Here is a 23,871-nt window from a genome sequence, read left to right as displayed (position 1 = left end):
GCTAGTCATACTTGAACCTAACCCCAGACTTGGCTTATTTTGCTAATGAAGAAAATCTTTTGCAGCTGGGTCCTGAGGTAACTGCAAGCGGCATTACTGAATGTCTCCTTTTTAAGTATTGAAATTGTATGTGTACTTATGAAGGGTAAATCCTGTGAGATATGTCATGAGGAGAAAGACAAATATTGGATAATTTCACTCTAATGTGGAGTACAGAGAAACAAAACAAAGGGCCAGATACAACCAAACTAATAACAAACCCTAGAAATCTGACTGTACAGCTGAGGCTACTAGAGGGGGAGTTGTGGGGGGTGGGAACAGCAAGGTGGGGAGGGGATCCAGTGGACTATGGTGGAGGTTGTGGGCGCATTGGTGGTGGGTGTGGTGACACCACTATACCTCAGTGATATAGAGTTGTAAACCAGTGTTACCTCAATAAAAAAGTAAATGATAAAATAATAAATGTAAGAAAAAAGAATGCTAAATCCCTTAGAATATTTTTAGATCTGTAATTAAGAGTCTGCTTCTAGTTAGTATATATTATTTAGTTGCTTGTAGGGGCAGGAATGACACAGTGCAGGTTTTCTGATCCAGCAGACCGGGTAAAGGAGGAGTCAGAGTCCTCAGTGTTTTTTTTGCAGGTCTTTTATTGGGGTTTACCAGACATATGGCAGGCAGGGGTGCTGGGGGACCAGGAGGCTGGCAGGCCTCCCAGCCCCCAGCAAGTCTTCACTCTATCTGGGTTCTCCGGAGTTCTCTGCTTCTCTCTCGGCTTCTGCTACTTCTTTCTCAGCTTCTCTTTTGGCTTCTATTGGCGTCCCCGTGACGCCGCCCTTAAAAAGCACAGTCTTGACCCAGGTGTACCCACTTCAGGTGCCTGCCATCAGGCATGCATTCAGGATCACAGGGTTCCCTCATCTATCCTGATGGCGGGAGGGCAGAAAAGCCTGATTTTTTACCTTACCCTACATTGCTTTATAAAAATTTTTTTATAGAGGTTAAGTTTGTTTACATCCTTTGTATTTTGAAAGTGTAGGATTCCCCCCTGACACCTCCCCTTTCACATGGTGTTACCATGGTTCTCCCACCACCAAAACACCCTATAGTCTGTAGTTTTATTGCTGATGCATTTCAGAATACACCAGTTCGGAGGGGCTGTTTTTAAATATTATCCAGTAGGGGGAGCCATATCCCCTTTTAAAAAATTACCCAGAGCCAGCGGGAAGTCAGACTTATGAACCAGATATTGGTGGTATATTTGTTATGTGTGTATTATCTGTCATTCTTTCAGGGTTAATACTGCTCTTGCTGTGTGCCAAACCCAGGGATAGGTATTGCAGTATAAGCAAGGCCCAAGACACTGGTGGTTCTTAGATGAGTAGGTAGAAAAAGAAACCGGTTCGGGGAGTTTCTTTCAGTATAAGTAACAGTTAAAGCTACTATTGGAAAAGACTTTTGTGCAGGAAAAAAACCCACATATTTGATTATAAAGACTAATGGGTATAACTTCTAATTATATACACTTAAAATCATTCTCTAGCCAAGAGGAGTGATTTTACAGAGAATTCAAACCGCTGCACAGATGTTTTCTGACAATCTTTGTCATTAATCACACACAGGTCTCTAGGGAGTCTGACCCCACAGATGACAGTGAACTAGTACGGGGATGGTGGGGCCTTTATCTCATCTCTGTCTGATAGGCTGCATGACCCTGGATAAGTCCCCTGGCCTGTCTGCGCTTTAAGGCGATTGGATTGAGTCATGGTCTCTTAGTCTAGTGTCCAAGGATGGGCATTGGGGAATCTGAGATGCCTGAAATTATAAGCAAAATATGTTTTCCCCCTTAGGTAAAGAATCCATAGCTTTGATCACATCTCCAAAAGGTTGAGGATAAGAACTCCTGGATTAGGTGATCTCTGAAGTTTGCTGTACTTTAGAATTCTGGGCTTTTGAATCTCTAACTTCAGCTACTTGGGAGTATCCCACATTACCTGTCTCAGCCAATCACTGTCAAAGATGGAATTACAGACTAGAGTTTCTGAGATGTAATTGATTGCTCTCTAGAAGATTATTTAGCTAATCCAGATAACTTTAAAAATTAAAATGAACCCATTCTTTAATAGTTTACAGACATTTTAATCAGGACCCGCAATTTCCACGCACATCCACTGCTAGCCACGCGTCTGATGAGCATGAACACCAGCCATGGCTGCAGCCGCTTGAATATTGTACAGAGAGGCCACTACCTGGGGGTGTTTGCCTCTAGAAGGAAAAACCAAACCAACAGTGGGGAGAGAAAGTGGTTCATTGACTGTTAACTGGTGATGGGACTCAACTCAGACTCACGGCCTGGTGGTTCTCTGTGGCAGGTGTGCGCGTGGTCGCCAATGCCGGGGGCATCAATCCTATCCAGTGTGCCGCTGCCCTCGACCAGGTAGCCAGGAAGGCTGGCGTTGACCTGAAAATAGCTGTGGTCACTGGGGATGACATCATGGCAGAGGTGAGTGACACGCGTGTGGTAGGCTCCTAGGCAGGAAGCCATGCTCTCTTGGGGTAAACAACTATGGTCTTTTCATTTGGTCCAATTTTTATCTTCGTGTTATTTTTGGTATTTCGCATTTTGGTATAACTGAGGACTGATCCCTAGAAATCCCTTTCCGATCTATGTTACTTTATAAAATCTGTTATGCCAGTGCCCTTGAATGATTCTCCAATTATGCTTCTAAATTCCTTATGTGTGAGGTATGAAGGAATTACTGAATCAGTGAAGGCAACGTTTAAAGTGATTCTGGACCCTATTGGACATGGATGGCTAAATCGATTGTGCATCTTACAAAACATGGAATTATTTATCGCAAGACATTATCAACTGTCTAATCCTACCATCGTTTTGCTTCTAGCTGATGGATTTGGCTACAGGCATTACCGTCTGTGTCACAACAGGTTGGGAAATGAAATTAATAAATTCTTTTATTGACAGTTCATTTAAAAAGCTAGATATTTAGGGCCTCTCTGGTGGTGCAGGCAGCTGAGCGCTGCATTATAAAGCTGTTCGGAGGCTCTGCAGCATGGGTTTGATCCCAGCTGGCCGGCGAGGGTCCCACATGGCGCAGCAGACCTCTCCTGTCTCTCCCGCTGCTCCCCTCAGCAGTGTATTTCGTCAGTCTGCCTGTTCTGTTCCCTGCTCTGTCTCTGGTGAGTCCTCATACTCTTCTGCACCTCTGGCCTGTACCCCCGTTCTTGTATAAATAAATAAATAAATCTTTTTTTTTAAAAAAAGCTAGATTTTAAGTGGGCATCGTGCTTTTCATGGCGACATTTCCTTAGCACCATGGGAGCTTGACTCCCTGCAAAACATAAGAGGTGACACCCCACTTGTGAAAGGCCAGCCCCATGTCTGCAGGCCCGTGGACATGAATGATGTTGATACAAGCTGTCAGGTCACTTTTCAAGAGCAAGAAGAGGTTATTTATTATTTTTTTAAAAGATTTATTTATTTATGCATGCAAGAGCTGGGTTATAGGCCAGAGATACGGGGGTGAGAGGATTCACCAGAGACAGATTGGGGAACAGAACAGGGAGACTGACTGAAATGCACTGCTGAGGGGAGCAGCAGGCGAGACAGGAGAGGTCTGCTGTGCCATGTGGGTTGCTCCCTGGCCGGCCGGGCATTGAACTTGTGCTGCAGAGGCTGAGAACTGCTTTGTAGTGTGGTGCTTAACCCCTTGTGCCACCAGGGAGGCCCAAGAAGAGGTTATTTATGTATTTGAAGCCATTCTGTGAGACAGATATTCTCAGTGTCCTACTTAAAAGATGAAGAAACTCAGAGCAGGACAGAGAAGCAGGTGGTTTGCCAGGGCCCAGAACCCCACATTTCCCCACCAGGCTTCACTCAGCCTGTCTCAGTTCAGGTTCTCTTATCACACTTGCCTTACAAGGTCATTCTGGAAACTAAGTGAAGCATTGTATGAAAAGTGCCTGCAATGAATTATCTTTTCCAGGACATATTAATATCTTTATTCCAATTATGAATAAGTGAATAAAGAAATTTCATTGTGAAATATTGAAATAATGAAATTCCACTTACACATTGCATGTTTTTGTTGCTGTAGCATATATAATTACAAGCAATCTCACTATGAATAAATGTTTAAAATATTTTTTTGCAAAATATTTATAGAAGGAGAATCTGCAAAGATCAGCTGTCACAGATATGGAGAGTGGGAAGAAATTTCCAGATACTATTAAAAGCATGAATGCGTACCTGGGGTAAGGTCTTTTATATTCTTTATTCTTCCCTCTTTCCCCTCCTGTCTTCCCCTCCCTCCCTCCTTCCCTACCTCAGTAGATGAACACTAGTGGCTTCAATGTGTTGACCATTTGAAAGTCCTTCTCCCAGGGTGCTCAGGTTGCTGCAGAAACTCTTAGGAATATCATCTTGATCCAGTCATCTATTTGGGGGCATTTGGGTTATTTCCAGGTTTTACCTATTGTAAATAGTGCTGCAATAAACATAGGGGTACAGGTTGGTCTTTTGAATCAATGTTTTTGTGTCCTTTGGGTAGAGCCCTAGGAGTGGAGTTGCCTGGTCATATGGTAGCTCCATTTTTATTTTTTTTAAAGATTTTTTTATGAATACAAGAACTGGGGTACAGGTCAGAGGTGCAGGAGGGTGAGAGAATTCACCAGAGACAGAGCGGGGAACAGAATAGGCAGACGAACCAAAGACACTGCTGAGGGGATCAGCGGGCGAGACAGGAGAAGTCTGCTGTGCCATGTGGGTTGCTCCCTGGCCAGCCAGAAATTGAACCCAGGCTGCAGAGGCTGCGGACAGCTTCACAGCGCAGTGCTCAACCTGCTGCACCACGAGGGAGACCCAGTAACTCCATTTTTAGGAGACTGAGGAACCCCCAGACAGCTTTCCATAGTGGTTGGACCAGTTTGCACTTCACCGGCAATGTAGGAGAGTTCTTTTTTTCACCACATTCTTGCCAACATTTGTTGTTGCTTGTTTTTTTGATATGTGCCACTCTTACTGGTGTAAGGTGGTATCTCAATGTGGTTTAATTTGCATTTCTCTCAGGAAGATGTGGCATATATATATACAATGGAATATTATTCAGCAATCAAAAAGACAAACTCATACCCTTCACAGCAGTGTGGATGGAACTAGAAGGAATTATGCTCAGTGAAATAAGCCCGAAGGAAAAAGAAAAAGAATGGATGGTTTCACTTATAGCAGGAATATAGGGGAACCAAATAAGACATCAGTGTAAAAAAATAATAACAATACAAAACACAAGAAAGCAAAAATGGACAATTATAAATCAGAGACATCCTGCAGGGGAGGAGGCAGGAGAGGGATCAGAGGGAGGGAGGCAGGAGCACAGGGGACTGAGGTGATGGTGCACGGGTGCATTGGGGAAGGAAACTCAATGGGGACCACACCTGAGGGGGGGGAGGGAAGCAAATATTGTTTAAAAATGAACAATGATGTCAAAAAAATTAATAAAAAAAAGAAACTCTAAGGAATATCAAAAGGACTTCCTCCACAACCACCCTAGTTTTTACCTCCTAGACCACATGAGGTGGCATGAAGGAAGTAGAAATTCTCTCGACAGCTGTAGCTTTGACAACTGTAGCTGCTACAGCGGTGTCCCCATGGACTATCTAAACCAGAAGTAGAAGGACGAATTTGACTTTGACCCTTGAGGTTGTAAGAGGTCAGGAGGATGGGGGTTGCTCAAGCATCTTACTTTGGTACTTCATTCTAAGAGCACTGCAAGGTACAGGTGTGTGCTGCAGGCTTGGGTTCCACAGGTGAGAACAAATCTGTTCTGCCTGGAGGAAGTGATAAACAAATGGATGTGCTTTGGCTCTGCCTTTTCCTGTGCTTGAGTTCCTTGCTGGCTGGGGTTTCTGCTTATCTCTGATGCCTGGTGTTCATCTCAAGGCCTGCCAGAAGAAGCTGAGGCAAGCAGTGCCTGATCAAACCAGTGGCTTAGACTAAGAAATCATTTTGGGGCAACAAAGTCCTGCTTTGTGGAAAAATATGTGTGTGTTTCACAATGCCTTTCAGTTTAATTCAGCCTGATGCAAATGCCCTGTTTATCTGCTTAAGCACAACTTTTACAGAGTCTAGGGAAATCCTGCCTCCTGCAATGAAAGGGAAGCTAGAAATTTGTGGACAGAATTATGAGGTCTAACGTGCTACCCAGTGACAGCTCTAGGAGAACAGAATATGTGAAACAGGGAAACAATGTCCAGAGACAATGGCTGAGCATTTTTCAGTGTCGAGATAACAGAGTCACAAGGTCAAGGAGGATAATTCCAAGCAGAGTAAATGGAAAAAAAAAAAAAAGCATGTGGTAACCGCATCCCAAGGCACGAGACAGCGCATGGAGTCAGCAGTTAGGCTGATGCCACCTCTTTTTTTTTTTAAGATTTATTTATTTTTATACAAGAGCTGGGGTACAGGCCAGAGGCGCGGGAGAGTGAGAGGATCCACCAGAGACAGAGCAGGGAACAGAACAGGCAGACTGACTGAAATACACTGCTGAGGGGAGCAGTGGGTGAGGCAGGAGAGGTCTGCTGCGCCATATGGGTTGTCCCCTGGCTGGCTGGGGATCGAAGTCATGCTGCAGAGGCTGCAGATAGCTTCACAGTGCTGAAATTAACCCTTTATGCAAGCATGGAGGCCCCCCATTTTGTTTGTTTTAAGCTCAGCCCCATTAAAAGCAAGAACCATGTTTTGTTTCCCAAAGGGCAAGACCAATCAGCCGTGCCCTGGGCCTCGGTGCTGACGTGGTTCTGACTGGCCGCTGCGTGGACAGTGCCCTGGTGCTGGGGCCGCTCATTCATGCTGTAAGTTTGTGGAGAGAACGAACGTCATTATCGCCTCGAACATGTCACGTTCCTCAGCTTACAATTTTCGTTGGTCCTTACAAAATGTGTTTTTGTGCCAGATTGTTAGCTTTACAATATTAAAAACATGTCAAAGTAAATCAGTTACTTTCCTAATGAGGTTTAACATGTCTCATGTACCACAAGGCATGCAGTGAATTTCGAATTTGTTTTTATAGGATGATGATGTTCCATTAAGAAAAGGTGGTATAGTTTTTGTTGCCATTAACCAAATTCTTCAAAGATGGTGACGTGAAATCTGATTCATATGTATGGTTGGTGTAATCATTTCTGCACTTTTTTATTCATTACTTCCAGTCTTATATTTAATACCTTAGAATCCTTTATTGAGGTTATTAGGAAAGTCTCTACAGTTTGAGGACTCTCCTGCGTGCCTAAGAACTCCTTTTCCTATGTTAAATTTTTTTGGATCGTCATTTTCCCTAAACGTGGATGGATTAACCTTTTTCTGGTCAGATTCTCAACTCTTTGTGTTCCTCCGTCTACCTCCTTTTTTAAAAAAAAAAAAATATCCATTTATGCATACAAGAACTGGGGTACAGGCCAGAGGTGAGGGTGGTGAGAGGATTCACCAGAGACAGAGTAGGGAGCAGAACAGGCAGAGTGACCGAAATGCACTGCTGAGGGGAGCAGTGGGGGAGTCAGGAGAGGTCTGCTGCGCCATGTGGGTTGCTCCCTGGTCAGGGATTGAACTCGTGCTGCAGTGGCTGCGGACAGCTTCATACGTTGTGTCCTAACCTCTTGTGCCACCAGGGAGGCCCTCCGTCTACTTCCTTAAAAGCTTGAGGTTCTTGAAAAATATTCTGAAATCAAATCAGCCTTCTCAAGGGTGGTGCAGCCTCTTCCCTAGAATGGAGAGAGAATGAGGATGCTCTTGTGACACAGAAAGGAAGGTCAGTGGAGAGGCTTCTTGAATGCCTCTGTTCACTCCCTGGGGCCTAACCCAGCTCACAGCCTTGTGCTCAGGAAGATGCAGCTGTAGCTTTACGTCTCCAGGCTCTGGCGCGGCTGATGCTGGGATTGGTGCTTTGGGCCCAGCTCTTCCTCCAGCAGAGTGCAGGCATTGTGATTTGTTGCTTGCTGAATATTCCATACTCCTACAGATATTTTTGAACTTTACCTTGAAAGGCGATGTTACTTTGAAGTTGATCCTTTCTGGTTTTGCTTTTAAGATTTGTTAAATCAGAGCTGCAATAATACTGGACTGATTATTTCCCATTATTGAGACAAGGCTATTTTGAACATGTGACCCATTTCTTGATGAAGATGAGATTTTCCTGTGTGAGTGGACACTAGTGCCAGACTGGGGCGCTTCTTCATGCTTGTGAGCAGGCCACTTCTTGGCTGAGCACGCAAGAGGGAGTCTTGAGGATTTCTGGAGCTCTCTGTGGTAATCTATCCTGTGTGTTTTCATCACTGTGTTCTCCTGGCTTCTGAAAGCAGGGGATCTGCTGGACTCCATGTTTAATCCTCTTAAATACTTGCCCCAGAAGCTCGGTCATAGGCTCATCTCATTCCTTTAAACCTCTCAGGGGTCACTGTTCTTTGTAAATTCAGTCCAAATTATTCCATCTTGTCCAGAGCAAAATTTTTGCTTCCAAGTTTTTATGTGAGGTGTCGTTAGTTTCTCTATAGAATTTTTGCATTTGAATCCATGTAGTGATTATGAATTGAACTTTAGATCAAGCAGGAAATTAATTACCTTATCTCAAACACATACTTTATAAAGATTCTAAATATAGATGGATGAATTGTAAGTGAAATAATTAAGTTTTGTTTTTTTCTCAGTTTGGTTGGAAAAGCGATGACTTTGATTTATTAGCAGCTGGAAGGTAAGTCTAATAATAATAGTAGATGGAATTTTACACTTATAATTACATTACAGTACAATTTAATTATGCTGTTTAGAAATTAAGATATATGTGTCTAGTAGGTCATCTGAAACTTATTTTAACTGCAATAATTGTATTTTTTAATATTGCAGAGTTTTAAAGCTAAATTGATATGTGATTTACAAAGATTCAAGACATTTTGTGAAACAAATAACCATCACTAATTGAGTGCTTGTTTGGTGACAGGCAGTTCACAATATTATTTTTTATTCACTTACTAGGCAGATATTGTTATCCCCATCTGAACGACGAGGAAATTGATTTATAACTAAGTCACCAAGCTAGATTCACACAGGCCAAATAACTAAGACCCAAAGTATTTTATTATACCCTGCTAATTGAAGTTCATCTCTTTAAAGAGCTTCAGACCTTTTATATTTTTGGAGAGTCAGCTTTAATAATACATTTATTAATGAGTTTTTAGTCCATTAACATATCAAGTAGGTCAATAATATTTTTAAAATTTTCTCCCCTATAATGACCATGTAATGTCACACTTCCAGTCTGATAATAATTTCAATTTTGAAGCATTTTGCATTTTCATGGTGCTTTCACAATTTTTTTCCCTCAGTTAATTCTCAGAGCTCTATCATTAATGTATTAACCCCATGTTGCTCAATACTATCACCTGGCCTAAATTCCTGTGGCCCTTAGGTTGGTGCTTTTCTTTTTTCTCTATTATTCCAAGCTGGCCTTCCTTCCCACATCATTATCTTGCTTTATTAAAATGAGTAAACAAGCTCCAAATAGTAGCGTCACAAGTTTCCTTTCGGCTCGTAGGGAAAAGTCTTCCAAAAATAAAGTTTTATTTATTAATTATTATTTTATATTTGGGCAGGTACTGAACATTTTGCTCACACATTCATGACATATTCCTGCTTGCTTTGCAGCCTTGCTGGCCACCTCATTGAATGCGGTGCTCAGAGCACTGGTGGGATCTTCACGGATTGGCATTTGGTGCCAGACTGGTAGGAAGGCCCCCCCAACACACACATGCACGCACGGGACTAGCATGGCATAGAACATCTCTGTTTTAAAGACTTAGGTCTTTACCGTCCTATGGATTTATCAAAATTGCATTGTCTAGCCCAATGAAAGGGAACAAATTCTAGAAACATTGCCTGGAATCATGGTTCTAACGCTTGCTGGCCAGTGAGACAGGACAAGTTATTCAACCTTAAAGTGCCTCAATCCACCTATCTGAAGAAGCAGGGGACGGGCAGCTTCTGCTCTCCCTGGGTTACTATGGAATGGGAGTGAATTAAGTAACAAGTGTAAAACTCTTCAAACAGTTCCAATATTATAAACTCTCAATAAAATGTTTACTTTCATTGTTTTGCATGTTATTGTCCATCTACTATTTGTATAGTAGTGAGAGATATATTCTTTAGTGAAAGATTAGCTGTGTCCTTTGACTTTGTCTGAGCACGTGCTACACATCTCAATGATATTACATAGTCCTGAGTCTTATTGAGGTCCTTGACTATAAAGCAAGGGTACTACTACTTCCCAGAAGGTCATTGTAAAGATGACAGCACACAGCTTGTGTTGGTAAGGGCTGAGTCCAGTGCCTGATACTTAGTAAAGCTGAGCAATGGTTCACAGTAGCAACAGTGATGATGTTAGTACTGATACTGATGCAGGAGGAGGAGGGTAGTGATAGAAATAGTAGTGATAATGGTAGTAACAGAGGCACGGGTAGTATTTGATTATTTTTTGGAGACTGGTATACATAAGCCATTGAATGTAGCTTGGGAATGTGAGGGTAGAACATAAAGATTTACTCGACTTTTGGTGAGAGTTGATCTGTGTTGTCACAGCAATGGCTGGGTCAGCCTCAGTGTGTGGAATACAAGAGGGGGGAGAATCAGAAGACCAGGCAAGGCAAGGACAAGGGGCAGGTGGAGGATATTGGAGACTGTAGTTTAAATTCTTACTCATTAAATTCAGGCATAGCGAAGGTAGAAAATAGGTCCTAAGGTGGGAAGTCACGAGCTGAGAGTAAGAGGAAGCCTGCAAGGGAGACAGCTTGTCATCTGCCCTACCCAAAAGACAAGCTATTCCTCAACCATTTCTCATTTTTGCATCCAACTTGGATGTGTCTTTCTTTCCACTCCAGCAATTAAAAGGTTAATTCCTTTATTTTTACACACACAGTGTTAGCCAGAGGTGCATCAGTGTGACCATATTCTACCTCTTCTCTTTAATGCAGCTTTTTTTTCAATTTTCCCTTGTTTTCCTCATAATTTTTTATTTTATTATATATATATTTACATCATTTTTCATTTTTGCACAATGTATGCATTTTCATCTTGGTTTTAGTCCCCATACAATTCCCACCCCCCTTGTTTTGATCCTACTCCCTTCTCTCCCCAGATTTTTAAAGTTTTGGGTTTGGTGTCTCATTTCCCACTGATTCTCTCCTGCTTATCAGCCGCACCCCTGCCTGTGTCATCACACCAGCCATCTGACGGATGTGCTTTCATATTTTATCAGTAATCAGATAATCACATACAGACGGGATGCATATTCAAATATTCACATATTAGCTCATGATAACATGTTCTAATAATTGATAAGTCAGTTCCTTCCTACTTACTCCACCTGTGAACATTTTTTTTTGTTCTCTGCCCTTTATTCTCCTGCATGAACTTTAACATGACTTTATCCAAAGAAAGGAATTCCAATTGGATTTCTTTTGAGTAGACAGTAATTTGGTACAATTGACATTTTTATTATAATGTCTTTCCAGATAAGAAAGTGGTTCAATGTTATAGGTCTTATTGCCCTTCACTACGATTCAGAAATATTAAAATACAGTGTGTTAGCTCTCCTTATTTTTTATCTTCTTATTACTTTGACTTTTGAAATTCTCATCTACCCCAGTGTAATGTTCTTTCCTCCCTTATTATTCAAAATGATCATGTTTAATTTTGTGTATTACTCGTGACCATTTCAACATCAAACTAAGGTCATAGGTTGTGTCTTTAAATTACCCTTTACGCCCCTTTTTATTTATCTTCTTTTCATGAACTTATGTTTCTTAGTGAACAAAAGCACGACTTTATAAATTGAAAGTTCTTTGAATGCCAAGACCCAAGTCCCACCAGCTTGGGGTGATTACAAGACTAATAGGAGGGAGAGGACCCCACCATTCACCAGGAGTGAACGGAGGCTCCCTGGGGACCTGATGCATGCCCCCTCCTTAGCCAGCGCAGCTCCCCAGTCTCCTCCCTGACTTCTTAATTTGAATATCATGCTCCATCCAGCATCGCTCACATTCTCGTATCACAAGGAGCTAGAGACCGTCTCCAAACCTTTTAAAAAAAAATAACTGAACTTCTGTGCTACATGTTCATCTGTTCCTCTCCATGGGATTTTTCTTGGGCACCCAGACAGCATCTGGATTCAGTACTAAATACACATTAGCGTGTCATTGTGCCATTTAAGAAGCCATGAAAATGGAGTGTGTGGACGGCAGTTAGCTTTGGGCAGATGTAATTTATTGAAAGCAGTGTTTGTTGTGACGTAGCTTCTTTTCCTCACGTTTTCCGCCTGGTTATTCTGAACCCTGCTTTCCCCCATTTTTCACCTAGGCACAACATAGGATTTCCTGTTCTGGAATGTTTTCCTGATGGACAGTTCATCCTCTCCAAGCCTCCTGGCACAGGAGGATTGGTATCTTTTGGCACAGTGGCTGAACAGCTATTGTATGAAATTGGGGACCCTCAGAATTTCCTCTTACCTGATGTAAACTGTGACTTTTCTCAAGTTACTATTACTGAGATTCCAGGTCAGTGACTAGTACGATTTTGCTTTTAAATGTTCTACTTTTTCAGATAGATTATTTTGCATATAAAATTGTAATACCATCTTTTACCAATACCATCTTTTCTAAGTGTGACAATATGTGATGTGACCGGTAGCAAACATTAGAAAGTAGTTGGAATGAAGTGGAAAAGACATATTCTTAGGTTTGCTTTTAATTCATGCTTAATAATATTTGGGAGAGAGGGAGGGGTGGGGGAATGGAGAGATTGAGAGGCAAGTATCTTATTTAAATATTCAATTAGTACTTCACGATTAGTTTGCTGCTGGAAATAATGTCCTCTCCTCTGCACTTCCAAGCTATTTGACTATATCCCTCATATGGAACTGAAGTTCCCTCATGTGGAACTTCAATCTTACGATATTTACTTATTTATATAGTATTTTTAGCTCATCTTTCTTCTATTGGATTGTAGGCTTCTTGAAAACAGAACTCTTGTCTGATTAGTTTTTGTGTCCTTTTAAATCCTTAGCATAGTACCTTGCAAATAATAAATGCTGGATAAATTCTATTGACTGATGAACAAATGAATAAAAGCTATGATTCATGATAACCAGCTGGTACTCTATCGTAAAGAGAAAAAATGTGCTTATCAATTTAAGAAGCGAATGAAAGACTTAAAATTATATTGGACAGCTGAGGACATGCCACTGTCAGGAGAAAGTGAACATCAGTGGAAGGCTCCGTAACATCACACATTTAGAATCTGTTACTGGACTCTAACATGTGCCAGGGTTTTATAGAAGAAAAATGTTTTCAATCTGTGAACCAGTAGTTGTGTCCTAAATTTTATAAAGGCGGTCACTGTTTTTTCCTTGAAAATTATTGTTCTGAACATTTTCAAAAAATATGCAGATTTTATCCAAAAGAAAATCAGTTTTATCAGTAATTCTAATAATACTGTCTGTTTGACATAGGTCCTTTTACCAATGATCTACTAATTTTGTTCCAAGTGTAAGGTATTACTTCTTCCATACACAGTGCATAAATGGTGTATCTCAAATAGCATTTTTAGAAATTGCAGATTAAAAATTATCTTTATTCGGCTAAATGGTGAGATGATATTCATTTATTAATTCTAATGTTCCTTTTTCTGTTTTTATTTTACTATTTTTAAATATGTAGTTTAAACAAAGTAGTCAATATAAAATGAAATATAACTGTTATATATTTTAAATAATATCTACAACTACCAAAATTTATCCATAGCTTCTTCTCTAAGAATAGTCCTAAGTAATATCATCTTCGGCTTCTTCCGTATAACCACCATTGCCATTATGCATTGCACATGGCCTTTTAAAATGTATAATTTTTATTTATGATGCTTAAAAATGCAGTGGTCATAATAATGCAATGTGAAATAGCTTCAATTAGTATCTTTATTCTTTTTCCACTTCAGTCTTTAAAAAATAATAATAAACTCCCAGTGAACTTTTACCCTGTGAATGACCTGATATGACATATTTGAACTTACAATGAACTTTCACATGAACTTTCAGTTATCCTCTGAGAAATATAACAGATGGAAAATAGGCAGATTTTTCAAATATTTTTAGATGCAGTACTTTGACATGTTTAGCAGAGGCAAAAAAGTGGCCTATCTCTTTCCAATGTTTACTTTGCTGGCTTTGCATTACTGCAGGCAGTTTAGTTACAGTATATGCCTGAATTAAGAGAGTCAGTTATTTTTTTTGCTTGACTGGCATCTTGATTTTTAAACCAGCACTTGTATATGCATTTAATGACAAAGCTAATTGGGTCAGAAAATAAACAAATTCTGAGAGAACTTTATTGAACCTATTAAAATAAGATTGTTTCAAATCATTTAGCTATAAGGGGCTTTTAAAACTCCATCAGGGTTTTAGAAAATGAATTAACTATAATTTTTCTGAGTTCTTTGCAGCTAGGAATTGAATTCAAAATGTATTTGGCTTTTGAATGGTCATTTGGAAAAAGAAGAGGAACATTATAAGCACCAACTGTTGTATTACTAGTACCATGATGTGAAATCAGCTTCTTACAGAAATTCAATCTTTACAGACTTCTTCTGAAGTAGTTATTGTGTTCATTTTATTGAAGAGGAATGAGACATAGAGTGGTAATTGTCTGGGAAGACACAGCCAAACTGGGAATTAAGTCTAGGTCTCCCAGACTTTCAAATCCTTGCTCCTAAACAATTTCATACTCCCAGAAACAAAAAGTTGTTTGGTCAACTAGATGCTAAAGATAAAAGTGTGATAAAGCTAAATATAATTATTATCTTTAAGTATTTAAAGGCTTATTTCTTTTTCCTTATTGCATAATATTGTCAGATTAGTTAGATTGAAAACCTCAGAATGCTCTGAGTGATCCTGAAACTGTACACAATTGGAAGTGACACGGCTATGCACTTACAACTGTAAGCCACGACACAGACTCAGAGTGCAACAACAGCAGGGTTTATTTACGAAGAGGTGAGAGAGCTAAGGAAATTGGGAAAAAGGAAAGAATTTCTAAGGCCACAAATGGCCATCTTTCCTACCCCAGATGGTGTCCACAGTGACCAGGAATCTAATCCAAAAGCTGCTCGTTCAAGATGGTGTTGTCCCTTCAATGAGAGGCCAGTGCTGGTGGCACGCCAGTAAGTGGTGAACCAGGACCCAACCTACAGTGGCAGCTGGAGGTAGACACTGGTGGCTCTGCTGAGGTGGCATCACAGCAGCCAGCAACACCTATCCAGAGTCCAAGAAGGCAGCACCAGCAGCAGCAGCAGCCACAGGAGGTGGTGCTGGTCATGTCAGAGGATCAGAAGTGGTGGGCAGCTCTTAGAGATGGCTAGATACAGGGCAGCAGCGAAGGTCAGTGCCAGTCAGCAGGCCCAGCGAGCAGCATTGGGCAGTTCTTTTGAATGGTCATTTGGATCAGGCACAGGCAGACAGCTCTTTTAGAGGAGGTGCCAGAGGGTCAGGCTTTTTCATGTACAGCTTTTTCAGAGGGGCCAGGTACAGGCCAGCAGCACCTATCAGCAGGTAATGTGGAAGCAAAGCCAAAGGCAGGAGCAGTGGTCAGGCAGACAGGAGGTTGTGCCAGAGGTCAGGCATCAGCAATGATGCAAAGTGATGAGTTGAGTAGGAGAACTGACAGCAGGGAATGAAGGTCCCGAAGATCTGAAGCAAAGGTCTCCACAAGTGCCAGAGTCTGCCTCTCTCTGAAATGAAGGTCTCAATGAGTCTCAAGGCCTGCGTGTGAATCTGTCTGCTGTCCCAGCTTATATCCTTTTCAGAGTGCTGAGTCTCAGACATGACTGGCCTGTTTTCAAAACTGTGTAGTTTTCAAAACTGAAACCCCACTGGTGCGTCAAACCCACCCTGGGCTGAGGTGAGCCATCTTGCGCTGGGGTCTAGCAGAGCTATACCCCCTATAGTATATAGTAACTGAAATACTTGCTTTTCTTGAAAATTTCCTGTTGTTTGCAAAAAGCTGTGTCTCTATTACATTTACCGAATAATGTAGGCATATGTATTATTTACCAACTGATAGGCATCTCCTTGCTCAGAATCAATGTTATTAAACCCACTTTTTTCATCCGGATTAATGTTCTAGATGTTATTAAGTTCAGAGAGAGAAATTATACTTAATAGACTAGACACGTGTAAAATGGCATGCAGCTGCATTTATAAGATCAGAACATGAACCGTATTAAGCTGTAATTAGCTCAATGTTTCGTGACATATCACTCAGTAACGACAACGTCATAGTGAGGAAGATAAAGATCTTTCCATTACAGGGATGTGTTCAGAAGCTTGAAACATCTGTTGTGATCTTCTCAGTAATACTTAGATGGGTGGGCATGTTCAAATAAGTTGTATTACTTATTTTAAGGACATTTCTAATATTCTCCATTCAGTAACTTTTGAGTTTGCTTTCAAAAACAATTTTTATTGAAAGTAATGACCAGATATTGTGTTAAAACTAAGTGACGCTGTTTTTCTCTAATATCTAGGTATTGAAGGTGGAGCAGTGCGGGTTCAAGGAGCAAAGGGGTCTCTCCCTTCTTCCTTTTATAAGGTCTTTTCTGTAATTTTGTTGCCTCTTTGGAGTTCAGGGAGGAGGCATGTCCCTCTGTAAGATATAGACATGGGGGTTTAATTCAGGGTGAACAGTAATTTCTTGTACTAACTTGCCTGAAAACATGGTGGGGGATAAGCCCAAGACCATCTTTGCTTTCTTGATATTGCTGATAAGTAATTATCCCTATGAAAATCATTGTTTTATTTAGGAAAAGGTAAACTTTATTTATTTGTGTACTTAGAATAGATGCAAGTAGTTTCTCACCAGGAGTTATGTGGTCCATTCTAGGGCATGTTATTGTTGGCAGGGATTAATACCATTGCTTATATATGTAACCTTACATCAGCAGGTAAGTTCTTGTTACCATGATGGTTTCAAAGCCACTGCTGTCTGTGTCCTGGGAGGGCCCAAAGCAACTGAAAAGGGAAGAAGAACAGCTGAAAGTATTCTAAAAAGGTTTGTGTATGAATAAAATAAAGACGGTTTTCCCAGTGTAACTAAATTTAAAACATGTTAGCAATCACATTACTCAACAAGAATCATTACTGTGATCACTTCACATTCACCCCCAAAACATCTGTATACCTATTCAACACATGGTATGTTAGGTGGCAGGTTATAAACTCATGAGCACTGCACCATCTAGTGTGCCGAGGTCCCATCAGCAAGGAAGTGTGAGAAAACATGTGGAGATGTTAAATTCTACTAGAAAACCTATACATTTTACCCCTTAACTTGGAGGTTATGTTCAGAGTAACATAATGTACACAGGTGATAAAAATCTAAGTAATAGATGTTTTGACAGATCACATGGCACCTCGAATTGTGTGGTGTCTGAAGCTCACTTTGTTGTCCCTAAAGTTCTCTTTTCTTTAATAAAAATCCAGATGAAGAAATTTCATTATATTTCTGTAACTGAATTTAATTAGACTTTATAAAATTTCTGATGCTTAAATCAATCATTTGCATCCTGTCCACAGTAGTAAGCTCCTTACCATGTTATGTATTAAAAACATGTTATTAGTTAATCAAGAGAATCTGGGTTAAATATTCAAACCCTTATTAATAAAAAGAAGTATATGTTGGTAATGTTAACACGCGGGTGAGGACCCACAGCCAAAAACCCGTTCAATATCGGGACTACTCTATAACAGTAAGAGACATGAAAAAACAAATTAGTGCTAATTTCTTTCTTAATAAGCAACTATATCAAATCATTTTATTCTTTTTTTTAAAATAATGGCATTTTATTTTTTTTAAACATTTTTTCAAAAGATTATTTTATTTTATACATACAAGAGCTGGGGCACAGGCCAGAGGGGGGGTGGTGAGCAGATTCATCAGAGACAGAGTGGGGAACAGAACAGGCAGACTGACTGAAATACACTGCTGAGGGGAGCAGCAGGCAAGACAGGAGAGGTCTGCTGCGCCATGTGGGTAGCTCCCCCGCCAGGTATTGAACTTGTGCTGCAGAGGCTGTGGATAGTTTCATAGGTTGCATCTCAACCCCTTGTGTCACCAGGGAGGCCCTCATTTTATTCTTTATCAACATGCTGACCATGAAATATTTAAAAGTACAGAAATATATGAGCAGAAAAATGAATCACTTAATAATCAAAATGTTTTAAAATTAAGGACAACTGCAATTTGTATTTTTAAGACCATCTAAGTCATTTACCCATTAACTCATTCTCTCTGAACTAGCATTTACTGAATACCTTACCACATGGCAATCACTTTAGGAACAACTCCATAGTCTTCAAATGTAATTGAGTACTTAACTCTTTTGTCATTATAATCCCAAATGAATGACCTCTATGAGGAACCCAAATTAGGGAAGTATTAGAATCTACTGTAAGTTCATGAATACATTTTTATCACATTTATTTTGCTGCAGAACCCGTCTTATGTTCAAAGAAGCTGGCTTGGAAGATTATAGTGAAGTTCAGGTTCAAATTTTAGGATCTGAAGAAACATATGGAGCACAAGCTAAAGCAAATTTAAATGAAGTGAGTATATCAGAAGATTTCTTATTCCAGTGTAAATGAATGAATTGGAATATTCTTAATTAGTTCATGTGTGCAAATGTTTGTTTTAAAAACCAACCTTGCTAATTTTCAGTGAACTATCAATTTGGGGTTACTTCTATTTTGTGATGTATATATATTTTTATAGTTATAGTTCTGTATCAAGCTTGTTATTCATTTTGAGCTTTCCTTCTGCCTATGGCAAAATTCACCCCAATTCCATGATATTCCTTTCTTGTTCTGAAACTGAGGGGTACCCAAACTGTTAAGGGGAAAAAAACCTATTTTGCCCATTTTACGGATCCAGCCACCCATGCACTCAAAGGAAGTAGTTGCTCTAGTGTGCTCAGAGATCTTTAATTGGTGAGTGGTTCAAAGTGAATAGGTAGAGAACAGAGGAGAAGGGGAGAGACACTGGATCAAATTCCAAAATGATGCATTCCCTCATGGGCAAACACCCTGCCAAACAGGGCAGACCCAGAAATGCAAAGTTGCCAGAAAAAACTCAAGGCACATCCTGGGAGGGAAAAACAAACAACAGGTTGTCCAGGGGCTCAGGAGGAGAGAGGTGAAATTCACAATATACCTTCCAAACTGGACAAGCCACCACAATGTCAAGATGACAGCCACCTTCATTCTTGAAGAGCCTGTCTGCCCAAGCCACACCTTATCTCTGCCTTATCTCTCCTTCCTCTGTGTTTCACCTCCTATATATACAATATATATACACCCCTTCCTCTTTCTGAGAAGCCTCATTCAGGAAGTCCAGTACTTAGCATACTGGGAGTGTAACAAGGTGGTCCCCAGGAAAGGGGGAGGTTCCCTGCCCCACCCAAGGGAGGGTGGAGCTGAGCAGGAAGAGGAGAAGCTGCAGAAGAGACTGAGGAAGGAAGCAGGATGGAGCCAGGAGACACGTGAAGAAACTGCGCTTGTCTTTTGGTCGTGGACTGGGTGACACAGATGTGGATGAGACCCGTGGGGAGGTGACAATGGCAGCTTTTATCTTGATGTTGATTTTGCTCTTTTCCTTCCGGGCTTGTCTGGTTGTTTCTGGCCCTTTGCTGTGGGTCTCCACTGGAAGATGCTTTAGACTTGTGGCAGGCTTTGGGGCCTTGCTCTGGGCCAATCCCATTTGGATGGACTTTTACCCACGAGGGGATGGGTAACTTTGGGTGCTTCATTTAGAAACTAGATTCTTTGCCTTGCCTGTATTGTTTTTTAGTTTTATTAAAGTTTCTTCCCATTAAAGTCTCATATGTTTTGTGTTGATGCGGCGGATGGCAGAACCCATTTAGAATAGGCAGGTTTGCGGGGTTTGGGCTGCCCCTCTCCCTGTCCTATAACAGGAGTTGTAGTGTAAAGCATCTGAGATGGTGACAGCATGGAAGTGGGGATGGAAGAAATGGTGCCCATTCCTGTGGTCTCCATAATGCTCCTTCCCCTGTAGCAGTTCCATCTTTAATATTTGAGTTATGTTTAGGCTCTTGAATGTCATGGATATGGTTTTCTTCCAAGGTTTTCAGAGAGCTACGAATATTTAAATTTTAATGTCTAGCTAGTTCTTAATATGTTTCCTTAACAGTAAGAGTGGAAGTAATGATTCTTCCATATTTGCTGGGAAATTTCTAGCTTTTCACCTGAAAAAGAGATTTAAGAATTAAGTTTTTTCAGAATCTACTGTGACCACCCATCAAAAATCAATTTTATAAATCTAATTTAATCTGAGGCATTCTGAGATTGTTTTTAAAACTATAATTGGCCAAAATAAACTAAATGAAATGTGATCAGTGACTCATTTAGTTATGGATAATTTGACCTGGTCGGGGTAGTTTTTATCTCTGTCCATATATTTATTCCTAGCAGCATCATTAAAAGTGTGTCTTCTATAAACTTTCCATCTGCATCTTTAACCTTTTTGAATAATTTCATAGAATTTTAAGACAGTGGTCATATTCACAAAGGTTTGATCATCTTATTTGTTCTGGATTATATACATTTTGATGTGTAGTGTTGCTTTCACTTAACCATTAATCAGAGATGGGAAGATGTGTGGGAATTAAGCAACAATGATGATTAATAGTAACTGAGAAGTTGATATGTGTCAGGCACTGTTCTAAGTCCTTTACTCCTGTTGTCATTTAACCCTCACCAGAACCCATTTATGATTGTCTGTTAGGTTTTCTGTTTCATACATGAGGAAATAAGGCACAGAGAGGTTGAGTAATTTGTCATCAAACAGCTATTGATGGGCAGGACCAGAATTTGAACCCCCCATGGTCCAGTTCCTGAAGTGGTATTTTTCACCACTAGAAGGATTGTTTCATTTTAGTGTGAAGTCCAGGAAAAGGATCTAAAACCTTTGTAACAGTTAGGAAGCCCTGAATAGCATAAAAAGATAATTTATTAAATTTTAGAAGAGCAGATAAAGAATATTATTTATGTTCTTAGATATATTAAAGTAAAAGTAACTCAAGTATATGTTTCCTAATCTTTATTGAGACTCTTTTCTGTTTAGGATTTTTTTCCTTCTTTATAAAATAGTAAGTTCAACATTTTATTTTGAGAACATTTTTTGGAAAAGAATTCTTGGCTTCGTAATTTTGGCAGTCAGTTATTCATTTGATTCCCAAAATGTCATATTCCTATGTATTATTTTGTAGACTTGTTTGTGGTAAGGTCAGAATATAAAGTTAGGGACTATTTAGAAGTGTATGAGAAATTCTAGAAGCTTAATAAAACCTACAGTCAAAGTATAGAAATTTCACTAAATGTAGAAATTTGTGCTCTATGAAATGCCAGATGGTTTAACTGTCATATTTAATTTATTAAGTTAGAACTAGTGACTGTAAAACTTAACATGAAAGCTTATTGTGTAAGCCAACTTCTAGTCTGTTTTGAAGATACTTTTTATTATAAAGGTGCTTGAAAACAGTACCTTGTATCATTTTTCATTGATGTGCCCATGCACCTCAATTTAGTCACATAATTAAGTTGTCAAATAGATTCACTACGTTGGTTTTAGATAGAGAGATTGACAGTAAACATAATGGGAAAAGTAGAAGTTTAATTATTGGTCTTATTCAACCATTATATCTCATATATGTACTTGAAGACATGTTTCACATCTGATGCCACATTGTTTCATCATAATAGCTCTAAGAAGTAGTTAGGAAGCTGATAGGATCTGCATTTTACAAAAAGGGAAATTAAGTTATGGAGAAATGAACTGACTTAATTAAGGACACTCAGGTCTTCAAAAGAAGAGCAGAACTAGACCTCACCCTTCTACTCAGTTCTATTGTACTTCCAGGTGACCACATCTTATAAAAAAGGTAATTGCTGAATTCTTAAATATTTCAAATATGACCTTTTATTTATATACTTATATACTATAATTATGTTTTAAACCAGGATAACTGATTATTGATTCATTCTATAATAAAATATGCAGTAACTTGGATTATTTGTGTTGTAGATATTCTTTAGGAGAAATTGAGCAGCAGCAGATATAAACATTTAATTGAAACACCTGTCACTTGAAGAAAGCAATGAATATCAATTAAATAATAGAGAGGAAAAAAGACAAAGGAATTTTACAAATACAATTTTAGCTATTTTCTAAGATATCATTACCATGTGTCAAGTTGTATATAGTAAGGTAAAATTATTTTTAATTTATACAGTATTTATTTTTAATAGGATGCTTACTTTCATGAACATATGTGGCAAGATTAGGAACACGTCTAATAAAGAATTCCTTCTAGCAATCATGCATATCAGATATATTTATATAGTTCAAGAAAAAAAAATCTTTCACCAATAGCAAATACAGATTTGTGCCTTATTTTGAGGTGTGCATTTGTTAATTTGTACTCTTTGATAATAGGGTCCACGAGAAGTGGTCCTTTGGCTTTCAGTACATCATAGACAGAGGAAAGCAGTGGAACTTTTTTCTAAAGAAGTTGCACCAGCAGCGACTGGAATGGGTAAATATACGTATTTTTACAGCTACAACTCTAAGAATCCATTAGCAATAATATTTATTAGCAGACTCTTCCAAACTGGGCATTGCATGCTTAGCCACCTGGTCTGTGTTCACTGCTATATTAACTGCTCTTATGTCTTTGAGTATTTTTTTTTAATTTTTTTATAGATTTATTTATTTTTATACAAGATCTGGGGTACAGGCCAGAGGCGCAGGAGGGTGAGAGGCTTTACCAGAGACAGAGCGGGGAGCAGAACAGGCAGACTGGAGAAATACATTGCTGAGGGGAGCAGCAGGCAAGACCCGAGAGGTCTGCGCGCCATGTAGGAATCTCCCTGGCTGGCCGGGATCGAAGCGCACTGCAGAGGCTGTGGTCAGCTTCACAACGTGGCACTTAACCGCCTGCACCAGCAGGGAGGCCCGTCTTTGAGTATTTTAATACCACTAAATATTTGTGAAGTATATGCTTTTCCTTGTAATATTTACCTCAAGCTTATCAAAAATTTAATAATATACTGACATGAACTATGTATTTGTCTAGGATGAATTTGCCAAATGGTAAATCTAGGTGATAGTTCCAGACAACGCAACCTGGTAAAATTCATTTTGGGTTTGCTCTGCCCCATCTTGTGTTCTAGTTCCCCACAGAACCTTCCCCAAAGCGCTCTTGTTTTTCCCTCACCAGGAAGTAGACCTGTTGCCATCACTGGACCAGGCCTCTCAAGGCCTTAGTTTTGCTAATCCAGTGACATGCATTTATTCACTGGGGACATACTTTTGAAAGACCTTGAATTCCCACACTTTACATCTGGAGAAACTAAGGCGTAGATGGGTGAAGTTGGCAACATGAGAGTTGGCAGCAACCCTCTTTTGGCTCCCACAAAGAAAATTTTCTGGTAATATTAGTGCCATATGAAAAAGTTCTAGTCTATTTCTACTTCTTTCTTCTTCCTCTACTGCTTGATTAAAAATGAATGGAATAGAAAATTAAGTTTTGGCTATGCAAGATTTGCATTTTAAAATTCAAACAATGTAAAATCAACAAGCAGGACTTCATCAAGTTAAAAAGCATCTGTATAGCAACAGGAAATAATCAACAAAATGAGAAGGCAACCTATGGGGAAGTATTTGCAAACCATGTATCTGACAAAAGGATAAAATGTA

At 39.7% G+C, this 23,871-nt stretch overlaps 1 protein-coding gene across 1 annotated transcript in view; it reads left to right on the top strand.

The window, feature by feature from the left end:
- The window catches only part of LOC119234757 (uncharacterized), a 72,018-nt gene that overhangs the window by 5,773 nt on the left and 42,374 nt on the right, over positions 1-23,871 (top strand). Inside the window, exons 4-13 of the mRNA XM_037497760.2 lie at positions 2,370-2,500; positions 4,181-4,269; positions 6,765-6,864; positions 8,713-8,756; positions 9,707-9,784; positions 12,413-12,609; positions 16,628-16,692; positions 17,045-17,151; positions 18,593-18,704; positions 22,609-22,708. Coding sequence (XP_037353657.1) covers positions 2,370-2,500; positions 4,181-4,269; positions 6,765-6,864; positions 8,713-8,756; positions 9,707-9,784; positions 12,413-12,609; positions 16,628-16,692; positions 17,045-17,151; positions 18,593-18,704; positions 22,609-22,708 — 1,023 coding nt within the window. The remainder of the gene's footprint in view (positions 1-2,369; positions 2,501-4,180; positions 4,270-6,764; positions 6,865-8,712; positions 8,757-9,706; positions 9,785-12,412; positions 12,610-16,627; positions 16,693-17,044; positions 17,152-18,592; positions 18,705-22,608; positions 22,709-23,871) is intronic.

Source organism: Talpa occidentalis, unplaced genomic scaffold, assembly GCF_014898055.3.
Source record: "Talpa occidentalis isolate TD23 unplaced genomic scaffold, MPIMG_talOcc4v2.1 talOcc4.8, whole genome shotgun sequence".
NCBI classification, from domain to species: Eukaryota; Metazoa; Chordata; class Mammalia; order Eulipotyphla; family Talpidae; genus Talpa; species Talpa occidentalis.
The sequence above is the reverse complement of the archived record's forward strand: the minus strand, read 5'-3'. Positions and strand labels throughout refer to the sequence as shown.